The sequence below is a fragment of the Dermacentor albipictus genome, chromosome 1 (assembly GCF_038994185.2).
Source record: "Dermacentor albipictus isolate Rhodes 1998 colony chromosome 1, USDA_Dalb.pri_finalv2, whole genome shotgun sequence".
NCBI lineage: Eukaryota > Metazoa > Arthropoda > Arachnida > Ixodida > Ixodidae > Dermacentor > Dermacentor albipictus.
Genome location: NC_091821.1, coordinates 346,521,588 through 346,536,482, shown reverse-complemented (window position 1 = coordinate 346,536,482; position 14,895 = coordinate 346,521,588). Strand labels below are relative to the sequence as shown.

At 41.6% G+C, this 14,895-nt stretch overlaps 1 protein-coding gene across 11 annotated transcripts in view; it reads right to left on the bottom strand.

Annotated features, from left to right (window-relative positions):
- The window catches only part of Crag (DENN domain-containing protein Crag), a 112,720-nt gene that overhangs the window by 77,192 nt on the left and 20,633 nt on the right, over positions 1 to 14,895 (bottom strand). For all 11 annotated transcript variants that reach the window (XM_070531774.1, XM_065452580.1, XM_065452472.1 and 8 more), the window contains exons 11-18: positions 14,730 to 14,874; positions 10,785 to 10,878; positions 10,080 to 10,161; positions 8,884 to 8,926; positions 7,608 to 7,769; positions 7,387 to 7,528; positions 6,887 to 7,074; positions 471 to 695 (exon numbers count right to left, since the gene is read on the bottom strand). In XM_070531774.1, the coding sequence (XP_070387875.1) occupies positions 471 to 695; positions 6,887 to 7,074; positions 7,387 to 7,528; positions 7,608 to 7,769; positions 8,884 to 8,926; positions 10,080 to 10,161; positions 10,785 to 10,878; positions 14,730 to 14,874 (1,081 nt within the window). The remainder of the gene's footprint in view (positions 1 to 470; positions 696 to 6,886; positions 7,075 to 7,386; positions 7,529 to 7,607; positions 7,770 to 8,883; positions 8,927 to 10,079; positions 10,162 to 10,784; positions 10,879 to 14,729; positions 14,875 to 14,895) is intronic.

Below are 14,895 nucleotides of genomic sequence, written 5' to 3'. Positions count from 1 at the left end.
AGGTCATTGCCTGAGGAGCTGGGTTGAGCTCTCGTATTATGCTTCGCATAAAAATAGTTGTATTGCTTATTAATACGAAAGAAAACATACTTGGCCAATTGAATTAAGCTTTCCTACATAAGACCTTACTGGCTCTGCCTCATCCCACTGCTATGTCAATGTTTTTTATGGGGAGGTGTGGTGCACCCTCCATACTGGCCTTTGAATCAATGAAGGCAGCAGTGCTGCGCAAAGCATGACTTCCGAGATTACTGGCACAGTTGCATTAGGAGCCAGATTTGTCGTAAACTGGTATCTTAATTATAGACGAATGCTGCAATCTCTTCAGTCAGTGGCGCACAAACAGGGGGGGGATTGTCTGGGAGTTGTAACCCTCAGACCCCTGTGATCAGCTGCCACACCAAACATCACACCAAACATCGCACCAATTAGTATTGTAGGATTATGCTTTACATGGCAGCCAAACTCACTTTTAGGGCAGATTTCACCTCCTGCTTTGTACGCCGAGCGACAGGACTCGCCGATGGTTGGAACTCTGGCACCACTCGCAACAGTGACATGGCGGGCTGCCTGTGAAACAGGGCTGGGTTGAGAGCCCCAAACATACCAGGGCTTCCATTCAGGCCTTCCACTAGTGGTGGTTCAGGTGCTGAGATGAACACTGTGTGCTCATGGCTCTGCATAGATCCTGCCACCTGAATACGGGCAGGAAAAGAAAACTGAGTCAATGTCAAAGGGTGACATCAAAAGCAATTACATTTTTCATCATCTTACTTAACCTTAACTATTTAACGTCCCCTGGGAGTTCTATGTCTAGACGAACTCGTGAGCATTACTTGGAATTAGGCGTGTGCGAATACAGAATAGTAGATTGCTAATGAAATATTGAATCAAATCAAGAAATAAAAGCCAAATACCGAACTGAATATCAAATACCAGAAAATTTATCACAAAGCTTAATGCCTGCAAATCCTGGGCAAGAAAACATGGTGCTGCACATGCTCTGGAATCTCCTAGCATTGCATAACAAGAATGTAGCAAACTATCAGCAACTTAGGCACACAGAAATCTATATATACATAAAGTATGGCCTACACTTACTAAAGGGAACTCAAAATTAGTATGCTAGCATTTATTACAGCACAGTTCTAGTATATGAAGGACTGGAAAATATTTTTCTATTAATGGAATGTCGAATAGAATCAAGTGCTATTTTCCCTCCCAAGCGTAATAATTAGTGACATACATACATACATACATACATACATACATACATACATACATACATACATACATACATACATACTACATACATACTACATACATACATACATACATACATACATACATACATACATACATACATACATACATACATACATACATACATACATACATACATACATACATACATACATTTATTTGGTGCCTGCACCGCCGATAGGCATTACAGCAGGGGGGACACTTACATATTAGGAATTTACAAGAAATCATGCACTTAACACGTGAAAAAAGGAGCCATTTCAAACAACATTAACAACATGTGGCAACAAAGCATTCCATTCACGAACTGTTCTCACAAAAAATGAATAGCGGAGTACACTGCCCTTAAAGAAAGTTTGTAAAGTTTTAAATCGTGATCTCTTCACTTCGAGACATAGAACGGTGGCTTCAGATATTTTGTTTTTTCTACACTAGTTTGAGAATAATAGATACTGTGGAGAAATTTTAATCTCAAATTTTTTCTTCAATATTTAAGGTCTGGCCACTGAAGATTGCTTTTGCTCTCTGACAAACTAAGTGACCTGTCATAATTTCCAAGGACAAAACGAACTGCTCTACTCTGAATTTTTTTTTCAGTTTATCAACAAGACCTTGAGTGCATGGATCCCAGCAGACAGACGCATATTCAAGTACCATGTGGACGTGAGTAAAATATAAAAGTGCCTTGAGATGTTTGGGAAAATGGCTGCTTTCTTCACTACGTAATTGGCGTGCTTTGACCACCTCAGGTCAGCAGTAAAGTAGACGCCTAGGTACTTAAAATTCTGCACCTTGCTTACAGACGTGGTTGATAGCGTATGTATAAGACGGGAAAGAGCGCTTCCTCAAAAAGGTGACGTGTACACATCTTTTAGCATTCAAAGTTATGTCCCAATTAGCACACCACATGAATATCTTATCTAAGTCATCTTGTAGGCTATGCATGTCAAGTGAACTAACTATAACTCAGTAAATCACGCAGTTGTCTGCGAACATTCTGAACGAGGACGTAACACCATCATTAATATCATTTATATATAACAAAAAAAGAAGCGGCCCCAGAACAGAACCCTGGGGGACACCAGAAATGACAGGACCATAGTTCGATGAGCGACCACCAACAACTACATACTGCTGTCGCAGGGACAGGTACTACTCAGAAATCCATAAGATGACCCTTTTATTCATGTCGTGGCTGCGTAATATAGAAACAAGATTATGTGCAACAACATCAAATTTCTTCTGGAAATCCAGAAATATAAAATCAATAACCTTTTGTTTATCAATGGCTACTGCTAGGTCATAAGTAAACTCGACGAACTGTGTAGAACAGGACAGACCTTGACGAAATCCGTGCTGTGTGGGGTTAAGTAAGTTATGTTTAACAAGATGAGACATGATGCAACTGTAGATTACATGTTCCATTGTCTTGCAAGCTATACTTGTTAGAGACACTGGCCTATAATTTTCTAGCAAATTTCTTGGCCTGTTTTTATGGATGGGCACGATGCGAGCCAATTTCCAGTCTGTTGGCAGAGTCCCTTCTTGCAAACTCATTTCAAATAATAAATGGCTAAAGTACAATAAATGGCTAAAGTACAATGACAATATATCAGAACAGTTTTTAACAACTGTAGCAGGTAAGTCATCTGGGCCACTTGCAACTGTCGGCTTCGCATTGTGCAATGACTTTCGAATACCTGTTGTAAACAAAACTTCTGGCTTCGGATCAGCATCAAGCGATGGCATCTGTAGAACTCGATATTGCGAAGAATGAAATACCGACAAGAAATTTGTACTAAAGGTTTCAGCTTTACATGCACCATCATCAATCAATCTATCACCGCTTTTTATCGTTGGTACCGAACAACCATCTTTGCCATGACTGTGAACAAATTTCCAGAACAGTTTTGAATTTTGAACCAACCTGTTTCCAAGTGTAGAAAAATAAGAATGATGTGCTATTTCTGTTAATGATTTAAAGTTAAGCTTCAGTCTTTTTAACTGAGCCAAATACCCAGGACAACGCTTTCTCCTAAGTTTCTGATAGACATGTTTTATTCTTTTGCTCAGAGCACGCAAGTGGCTGTTGAACCATGGTTTATCTTTAGGTCTTCTAGAAGATAAAGTTCGTACAGGTATAAACATGTCTTGAAGTTGCAGAAGTTTTTCTTTCAAAATGGTCCATAATTGCTCCGTACTAAGTTCATCAGCCAGAGCATCAAAAACCAGAAAATAGGATTCCAATTTTATGTTAATGCTATCATAATTGCATTTACTTTATGTTGTACTAAATACCAATGAGGTACTCAGTATAATAGCAGACTTGTGTTTTACAGCAATCTTTTATTGCATAGAAAGTTCTGCTTTCCAGCTTTCCTCCAGAATACTGAAGGGTTTTCCCATCTTTACAGCGAGTTATCATAAGGCCAATTTGTACAACAGATTAAAGTGCAGACCACGCATCATGTGACTCAATGACCGCTCCGCGTTGTAGGGTCTGATGTGGGATTCTCACACCGTACTCTTGGGACAAAGGAACGACAACACAGTTGTGCAAACAATCACAAGGGGCATTTATTGCACCTTTCATACAACAATGCCTGCTAGCCGAGTTGCTATCCACAAAACATGCCGATGGGCGCGCGACAAATCTAGAAGTCCGACTCACCGCGTCCTCGCGAGCGAATATGTTCGCTCCATGCTGGATCCCAACGCCTGGTCGTTCGCGTGTATAAGTCACGCGAATCGTGGCGCGTTCGAAGGCGGCCACGCGAGGCGGTCTCGCAGAAGCATGGGTGGCGCGCACGCGGGAGACGTCCCCCGCCGTGCGTCGACCCGCCGGGAAAGAGCCGTGCTGCACGTGCGGCACGGCCGTCCCGCTGGCTGTCTCGAACCCAAGAGAGCGCGCCTTGTCTTTCCCGAACCCAAGTAACCGCGCAGCGGCGCGACGCTCGCGCCATCTCTCGCACTGCGCCTGTACCATTCCGACCACCGCACTACAGGAGACGCGCTATGCGGGAAAAACATCAGGGGAGGCGCGAGGGTCGCGCATCCCCACAGCGTGTAGTAATCCTTGGTGCTGCGCACGGTCGATCGCAGTCTGCACCAACGGTAACAAGCAGGTTCCTACTCATTGTGACATTCGGGGTCGTTTGCCACCTGTAAAAGGTTCTGAAATTGGAAGAACCATGGCTAATTGGCACAAGATACTTCCCTCCTTGTCAATCTACAGTCCACACAAATGTATGCAGCCGGGCAGTCAGTGACAATAACACTTTTGCACCTGCCGTGTAAATCCAAAGCAAGTCTTGTTGCCCAAAGTAGTTGCCCAAAGCTACAAAAAGAGCAATGTGTGTCTACAAACGGCATCAGGAACTGTACAGTCTGTCACGAGATGATGGCATTTGTCGGTCTTTTGAGTGTTGCGCTGCTCCTGCTAAGAGATCTGCATCGATTCGGCACGAAACTGTAGGTTTAGTCACCGACACTCGATGAAGCAGCACCGATGAAGTTTAATGGCCTTGACAGTGTGACCGTGATGAAAATTCTCCATTGGCCAATGTGGTAACATGGTGCGAGCAGTCACAGAATGCTTGCCACTAATATGTTCGTACCGGTGGCTCATTAGTGACTGGTCCCAAGATCAAGTTTACGGGTTAGACTGATAGCTGTTGAAGCAGTGTTAAGTTCTCATCTCCATGTATCCAACACAGTCTGTGTGCCTTCCAACTGCTAATCGGCCTGATCTTCAAGCATGCTTTCGCACTTTCCAAATTAGGCACTGCTTTTGTTGTCATTCCCTCTGACTGACCTGCGATATCGTTTCTATTGGTCCTGTCACCAGAATGAACCTTGCACTGACAAAAAGCAGCCTCGGCCGACACAGTACCATTCTGCAAATAAGGTGCTGTGTGTACGCATGCAGAAGGGCACAAGCACTCCCAGAGACAAAGTCCATAACTGTGTCAGCTGAGGTGGCGCGTCCCTGGCATACTCAGTGCTCCTTTTGCACTGAAAACAATGAAGTGAGGCACTCGCTTGTGCGGCATTGAGCACGAGAGGCTTCGCAGCAAACATCACATTTGTTATGTGAGTCTCTACACCAAATGTACCAAATACCATATTTTTCACGTATACCCCACATGAAACATTTTTTAATTTAACAGTAAAGCCAGGCTTGAGTTACATGCGAATTTTGCCTTGAAGTGTGACTTCACGACAGTGTCAATTCTGCCTTGAGATGTTTTTCAAGGCAAAGTTCCCCATCAATTAACATTTTGTTATCTCTAAGGGAACCCCACAGTCTCCCCACCCCTGTGTCTTGAAGCTCCTTTCTCCACTCTTTCATGGTCGGTCAGTCTCCTCTTCTTTTCGAGTTGATATTTTATGTTTAGCAGCTAGCGAATAGCGCATGCGGCACTGGCGAACAAGAACTTCAATAACTATGAGCTGCGCTTGACGGCAGTCCGTTAGAGCCTAGCAGAAACTGAACATAAAAATTGTAGGGTTTTACGTGCCAAAACCACTTTCTGATTATGAGGTACGCCGTAGTGGAGGACTCCGGGAATTTCGACCACCTGGGGTTCTTTAACGTGCACCTAAATCTAAGTACACATTGTGTTTTCGCATCTAGCCCCCATCGAAATGCGGCCGCTGTGGCCGAGATTCGATCCCGCGACCTCGTGCTCAGCAGCCTAACACCATAGGCACTGAGCAACCACAGCGGGTCGAAGCTGAACATAATAAGCGCCACAAAAAAGGTAGGGAACAGAGTCCGAGGATACGATGTGGATGAGTCGTGCATCTCTGTATGGAGATTGCTTTTACAAAGATTTCAGCGTTGTTGTCTGCAGTTATTTCTGTGGGTCATATGCGGAGATTTATCTTATTTTTTTCTTTCCGGGCACTTGTAATTGGGGATGCGGATTATATGCAGTAGCAGGTTATATGTGAAAAATACAGTACTTGAAAAATCAAATATTAGAACAGAGCTCACAATACTAATACTTTCACATACAAGTCTCCCCTTGAAACATTAACAGGTGGAACTCACTCGATCAGTTTCCAGAAGCATCTGTTCGACAATTCCACAATGCCTTTATGCATTATTTCCATAATCTTCCCAATCCTTAAGTCTTACCATGCTGTACCTTGTGTCCATGTGCTGCTCCTACCCTAACTTCATCTAATATTGTATAAAGCTCATCTAGTAGTTTTACAGTTTAAGCATTGCAGTATGAAAAACTATTAACTGGAACAGGAATGCCTTTCCCAGCAAATTTAGAGTCTGTGTATTTTGAGAAAGTGGTGTTAGGCATGGAAGTTTCTAGCAAATGATCCTCCTTTGAGCACTGACAACTTCAATTCTGCAATTAGAACATGCTCCATTAGGTTCTTAATTAAAATGTTCAGTTAAATTTCATTAATAACCATATTGGCAGTTATAGCACCAATTCTGATATCTTTGTCAGCAGGAATGAATCTCGAATTCATTATTTCTTCTTAAATAATCGTTGTTGAAACACACAGTAATGTTTGTAACAACATCCCATGTTGGTTCAACAAAGCTACAAAGCCTGAAAACAGTGGCTACAAACACAATATGTTCATAAATACACACCTCCAAAAGCAGATGCTCTGCAGATTCACCGGCAGCGTCCACCCTTTCTGTACATTCATCAAAGAAAGCCAAGCTGACATCTTTGTCCGAGACAAATGAGCGCTCTTCGATGAAACGGGTGAACATCTGAGTGTGCATCATCAATTGATAAAAGCGATGGTACGTTCGATCTCTGCTCTTCAGAAAGCCTGCAATGGTTAAAGCAGGTAGAAATTAGTACACCACCTATGATAAAGGCCAGCTTTAACAACCCTAGCATACAGCTCAAATTGCTAATACTGCAGAACACTAATGTCATACTATAACACAGTCTAAAACTACATTTAAGTACTGCTGCTAAGTACCTGCTGTCTGTCATGGGCATTGGTAGATCATAGCTGCTGCTATGATCTACCAATGCCCATGACAGACAGCAGGTAGACATATGTACAACACAGGTATTACAAGCTTGCCTGCAAAATTTTGATAAATTGCTGAGCATAATTAATTAACCAGCTTACCATTGATGTCAAAGAGTGAATTTGGGTCAGTGACCCCAGGCTTTGGAGCTGTGGTGATGGGCCTCAAGTAGGAACCAAAATCTTTCAGAATGGCTGCCATAAACCGTAAAAATGCTTCCTGAATGTCCAACTCCAATCGACGCTGCAGACAGATACAGTAACTATTAGTGCGTCACAAAACTAAATAAATAAATCCCTTAGCAAGGTTGTGTACACCATACCTCCTTCCTGTGAAGCCCAATTTCTCGGTCAATAGGCCCCAAGGCACCCCCAGCAGAAGTGTTCTGTGCAGCTGCGGCTGCGATGCTGGCAACATTGCTTTCATACAGGCAGACCTTCTCGTATAAGGACTGCAGGTTGCCACGCAATGTTTTTGTTGCTTTCTGCACAAGACACAAACAAGATTTTTTTTTTCTTTCTCTGAAGCACCCAAGGTGAACTTTATGTAAGGAAATGGGGGGCGGGGGGGGGGGGGGGGTCGTCTATGCCATGACAATGTGTGTATGAATATGAATAGTTTAACAAATCAGCAATAGTGAAAGTACCGAGTGCATTTCCACCTTATCTCCATTATGCAATGCAACAAATGAACCTGGTAGTCATTTCTACAACCTATTGTACACTTGCAATCGGAAGATTTTAGAAGGTTTGTTTGCAGATGGACTTAAAAAGATGATCCTAACTGTTCAACATGTCAAGATATGTGATGGGTAGGTTTACATACTAACTTGCACGGACCATATTTAACCCCCCCACCACCAAAAATATATGAAAACCAGCACTGCATCTTATTTCATACTGTTTGAAACAATGCCAAAAGCAGCCAAGCCTGACCAGCACTGGTGTTATTCAGATGTCACACATCAGTGCACACACCAACAGCCAGGTTACACAAATAAACTGTTAAGCTACTTATTTCTACAACAACAAAGAAGCTGCATACATATTTCTATTTACAGCATTCTAAGCCAAGACAGAGGGCTTCAAACATAAAGGCAAGCTATTACTACTCATAATATGTAGAACAAGCAAGAGAAAGGAATGTCATGGACTGCAGCAACATTCGTGGCTAATCATAAATTGAATGCTCATGGGTGTGATATTGCCATTTTTCCGACCATCACCGACTGCAAGTAAAATAGCTGTTCCTGTGGTGCGTGGCCCAGAGCAAGAATTACCAATAAGTTCATACAGCGGCGTAAGCAATTAAATGGAGAAAAGCAAAATATATGCAAATGAGATGATCAAGTTTTGTATGATAAATGCCTCTCTTGTTTCACTTTCCCAGTAACAAGATGCGTAACAGTGTCTTGCATACAAGTTAATGAATGCCCACAGTAGCCTTGCAAAGTGAGTAAAGAGCCACAGTCACTCAGACAGTGTTACATCAAGACTGGTGAATAAACTACTAAGCGAGTGCAGGTGGTCAACATAGAACTTTTTATCATGAAAACAAACCTGAAAAGTGAAGCAAGAGAGGATGAGTCAACTACATACCTTGGGAAGAAGCTTTAAGGTGAGAAAACTTTTTTCTTCATTTCTGGAGAAGGGAGACAACAGCAAATGTCTGTCAAATTTTGAGCGCATCACAACGTCGATTGATTTACTGATGGGTTAACATTCCAAAGCAAAACCTGCAGCACGACACATGCCATAGATGAAGGCTTCTGATGAATTTGCACTGCATTGGGCTCTTTAGAACATCTAAGTGCTCAAGCATCTTTGCCTTCTGCCACCATATAAATGCAGCTGCCATGGCCAGGAATCAAACCTGTGACCTCACGCTCCCCTGCGAAACGTCATAGCCATTGAGATACTAAAAATTTTCAATTAATGAATGAAACAAGCTTTTTTCTATTGTTGCTAAAATAACAAAGTAAGCTTTTTACACAAATGTTCAGTGTTGGCACATACTCAGGAAATTTAGTTGTCTGCAGTAGCACTGCACCTTTTCAGTCTAGCAACACAATGGCATGACATGTCCCGTCCAGTTTCTCCTTTTGTTACAGGTACACTAGAGGAAAACACTGTTAGGTAACGTTGACAGCTACGTCATTACCAAATTTTTACCAATGACAAAAGTTTGACAAGCCAGTAAATGATGCGCAAGCCACAAACAGTGCTTGTGAAACATGTCGGCCACCTTTGGTTTCCCAATATAATTTTTGGAGATCGACTTGCTGAGGTTTAAAGACTGACATAAACTGCTTTAAAAAATAGTGCAATAATTCCTTGTGAGATATTTTGCAAGCTTTACCCAAGAAAGCAAAAGACATGAAAGTAAGCATGTGTGAGCGAATAATCTAAATGGCTTTGCATTATTGCAAGTTGCATGCGTTGAGACATACAAAGTTTTTGCATCTTGCATTGTTTTAACGCACATTGCCCATGTTGAACCATTCTCGCGATGGAAAAACGTAAAAAGCAACACTTTCAGTGGTGCCCTGTTGTGCCCTCAATACTGTGCCGAGAACACTGCAGAATTTGAAATGCCATCACAGTTCATGAACAAGAGAAATTAGGAAAAGAAGTTGGGCTTCAAGTGTTACTTTCTTTGGCCAGTGTGTAGTCTTTTCACATTGTACAAACACTGAGCAGGTTCAAAATGGGGTGATCTGCCATCTTGGCCTGACTTCTCTTTTATGTGTTCTCATACAAATAAAAAAATTAATAAGGCCAAAATGAACACTCACATGAAAATGGTGTTGGTGTCGAGATCAATGCAGGCCACTTCTTGTGGGGGCTCATACATGTCAAAGTACCTTGAATCCACGCCTGCAATGAAACAAGCTTGCATGAGCAAATTTGGCACTGAGGACATATTTTTGATCAACCAATCATATTTTTGATACAATCAACGTTCACAGAAAACAGTAACGTCCAAAGTGATGTGATTATCGTTCACTGACATCACACCTTTGCTGCACATTATATCAGCCTACATAACATGTCAGTAAAGCTAACAGCAAGCAAACATGCCTGCCTGCAGTTAAGTCTCATTTTCTTTCACTAGCATATGCTGTGTGTGTGCACTGTTAGTGAAACCCTTGAAATGCTGATCTATAGCAAGGTCAGCCCTCTGTTTTCAGCCATAACTTTAAAGGAAACTTTAAAGAAAACAATTAGACCTTCTCAAGAGGAAAAAAAACTTATGCAAACCTAGACTATGTTTGTGGCTAAATAAATGACAAAACCTTGGCATATTGAGTCTTCCAGCATAAGGCATGACAAAGCTCACAGAGCACAAACAAGTGCAATTACCACTGTGTTTGTTAAAACAGTACACTACTTGAACTAGTCTTCAAAAAACTTCAAAAGGTTCGAAGCTGAAGACTCCTGCTGTGACTTTCAAGCTTTAAGACAATTCTATGTTGCTTTCTTGATTTGAACAAACTCACCAACAATAAAGGGCAGTGGAGCACTAAGCACATCAGAAAGGCCCAACGGACACAGTGGGATGTAAGGGCATTGCCAATGGAATGGGAACATCAACTGCAAGGAGGAAAGAATTGGGTTAGCACTACTTTCTCACCAACTTACGTATGGAACATGAAAGAACACTAAAAGTGAATCGCAAGCATATTCAGTCACGCATACTAAGCCTTTTACTGAGCCTAATAGCCTAATTTCTTTCAAAAGGAAGAGAAGGAGACCAAGGATGTCAGCCTTGCAATTTGAGCTGGGAACAACCAGGGTGATGTAACAGGACAAAAATACCTTAAAAATGCTAAGACATACACACATAAAGAAAACAAGTTACAAAAACTATTCGGCTTCAGCAACTCTGGTGGTGAGAGCAACTTTTCTGAGAGTGAACAGCCAACTCAAAAAAGACTGTGTTGTGATGCAGTCGGATTGTTGTGATATTTTTTTCTACTGCCATTTTTTTTTTTTTGAAATAATGCCTATAGCAATAAACTGTTTAAAAATAGAAAAAACGCAACTCACTATCACTCTCAAGCAACTAAGAACATTCTCTATTCTTTAGGTTCTAGTTTCCAACAAAGTAGCAAAGGTATATGATATTTACTCAATACTTTCGTGTATTAATAGATCAAAACGTGTGGAAAAGGTATCAACACATGGTCCAACTTTTACAAACTTTGAAAGTACTAAATTATGCTGCTATAAAAAAAAAGAAGAAGAAAATAACAATAGAGAGAGAGAGAAAGGACACTGCGAGCTGTTGGTTGCCAGAACAGCCCTTCATCATTGTAAATGACATTGACATAAATTTAGAATCTATCTCTATGAAGCATCTTCACGGTAAATATTTAGTTGAATCTCAATAATTTGAACTTAAAAGGGTCCTGAACCACCCCTCGAGCTTGTTGAAATAACGTAGTCTGTGGGTAGCATGCGCTGCTGTGAACATCTCCACCAAGTTTTGCTGTCACACGCGGTCGGTGCATTGAGCTCGCAAGCAGAGCGCGAAGTCACCTTTCTCGCAAACGCTCTCTTTTCAACAAGAAGCCTGCTCCTCAGTCTGTTCTGGATGCTTCATTTCGTAATAAAGTGGATATCCATATGCGGCTGCTATTGGTAGCTGCAGTCTGCTACATAGTGTAGATGGCGCGGCTGCCACACGGTGCCATGGCGAGTCCGCTGGCTAAGTGCAGTGTGGCTCGCTGAGGAAAATTGCGTTTGGCTTACGTTTAGCACATCATAGGCACCAAAATCGGAAGTAGTGCCATCTACGTTACTATCCAAAATGAAATTTGAGCTGCACGCCATAGCAACGTTTAGAAGGCGAAGTATTGTGGGCATGCCCTGCTCCGCAGTAGCCTTCACAGTGCAAGGCATTGAACAAGGAGTGGAAGCACAGTGAAGGCCGAGTTTGATTGCCAATAACTCTGCCGCTTCTGCTGTATGCATTGAAGTACTTTATGTGGCAAAGTATTTCTGAAATAGCCTATTTTAACTTCAAATGCGTTTCTGCTTTTAAGAGTGGTTCAGGGCCCTTTACAAAGATATGATGGAATGAAACGAAGTTCGAATTAAAGGAAGCTCACTGAATGGAAAGCTTATGTGCATCAATGCACTAGACGGTGCATGTGCAAGTAGCTAACACACGAGTTGCAAGTTACGAAAGTGTGGCTTCATGCCAGAAGATGATCTTTAGTGCTGTGAAGCAACCACATGAAGGCAAAATACACATATAACTACTATTGTTAAATTGTTTGAATCTTTGGTTTGAGTTATACAGGCGAAAATACAGATGCAACAGGAGACAGGAGGAGCAGCCGTCATGCGGCCGCACTGCCGAGAGCGTGTTCAGTGGCACGGTATGTTTGAATCAACTGTCACAAGCGCTTAGCATTTAAATTACCAGGCATTCTCATACATTTAAATAGACATAATTTTGACAGGACCACAGCATCAGTTCAAGTAAGCCAGAAGTTAAAATTAAATGGGTGTGAATTAACACAATCTCACGTAGGTAACCTTTATCAACATATCTGTTCATAGTAGTTATGTGTATTCCTCATATGTTGTGACCTAATAGTACTTCTGCAACCCACTGACTTTTTTTCTCACTTATTGATGTATATGAAGTGTGAACTACATACTTCTATAAACATATCATAGTAAAGTAACTATTGTTGTTTATATACATTTATTATGTATGCCTAGTTATGTACACATTACACTTATCTTTACTTGAATGCCTGAGGTATGATTCTTCGTTGTAATTACTGTCTTTTTATTGCCAATGTTGTAATTTGCTCTTTTGCACATTCTGCCATCTTGCTACCTGTTCTTTCTTTTTTTAATCGTGTTACTACATTTGCTTACTAGTACGCTTATAAGCTTGCTACTACTGTATGCCATGATTCCGGGACACAAACCCAGTCAAGCCTTCTCAGGCTTTTTGTTTGTGCTGCACACACCAGAAAGATGTTGACTAAAGATTGATTGATTGATTGATTGATTGATTGATTGATTGATTGATTGATTGATTGATTGATTGATTGATTGATTGATTGAAATGTATGTTCTATACATAATCAACAAGCCTCAATCAATGTTCCCTCTTGAGTGTATAGCAGCGTGCCTGTTCAGTGCATTTCAGACTGCCATGCAGCAGGCAACTGCCCTCACACCACACAAAATGAGGCACCTGCACACCCCAAAACACCTGCACATGTATGCAGCCCGTGCACGACCCGAACACCACCACTCCCCCCCCCAGTCACAGCCTCATTTCTAACGCTGAATGAACATGTAACCACACGTCATTCCTGCACTTTTTATCAGTGTTCGTTCTCAGTGGATTATTTATTTATTTATTGGATACTCTCAATCCCATTCTCGGTGTCATTACAGGGAGGGTAATGTTTAAATATCACTAATATATAGTACACTGTAACACACACAAATTCACTGATACACAATGGGCAATCAACAGAGGAAGAATCAGCAAGGAACAACAAATGATCAATACAATGGAAAAGCAACTAAGGAAAACATATTTAGCAAAACTCTGAATACACAGTTTCCAAAATGCGCATATCAAATGGATGTTCAAAAGTGGCAGCATGTTCACTGCTAACAGCATCAGGCAAACTATTTCACGTTTCTATTGCATCAGGGAAAAAAGATAAACAAAAAGCATCGGTGCGTGTGGAGTAAGGCTGAATAGCTCTGCTGTGGTTTATACGGGCATATCTCCTTCCTGGAGGGTGCAAAACTACAATTCCTTATTTACTGTTGTGTGTCATTTCACAATATTAAAAAGAAACTTTAGCCAATGCTTACGTCTGCACTCATCCAGTGATTCTAGTATACAAGATTTTAATGTGATCATCCCTATTACCAAGTTATCGCTCCCCACAAGACGTGCCTACAGTATCTGAAATTTCTCTCACATTGTCGCTGATTCTGTAGCAAAGGGGGCATGTCTGATCAGATTGTGCACATGTCGCAATCACTCTAATGTATGGTGAGACATGTATCAAGGGCAAACACACTTAACATATGGGATTAAATTTGATGGCCGGTGACTGTGCTACCATTATCATTGTGCTTTGAATACTTCCCGTCTTTCTGGGTGCATGTTTGCCTAATAACAAGTTAGGCTCATAACACACAGTTTTGATGTCTCGTTCTTAGCTAACACTACAATGTGACAAACTAAAGGAAAAAGTTTGAATGCATTCTAACATACCTTTATTCAATACATGCATGGCCGCTGGTCCTTGACTCACATCACCTTGTCCTCCTTTCATTCAAACACCTCATCACCCATCTCTGTATTTGAACTGACTTGCCGTAACCACAGTCATGCCATTGAGCAAAGGGACAAATTGCATGCAGAGAACAGTACACCATGAGGTGCTTACCGCCACCAAAGCTTCTGACACACTGGTAAGCACATCAGGCCGCAAGGAGTGGAACAGCATCTTCTGTTCAGTCAACGCCAGAAGTAGAACACATAAGCAGTTGTCAGGTGCCAGTGTTTTTAGAAACTCCTTGAAGGATGCACCACTGAAAAACAGAGCGATGCAT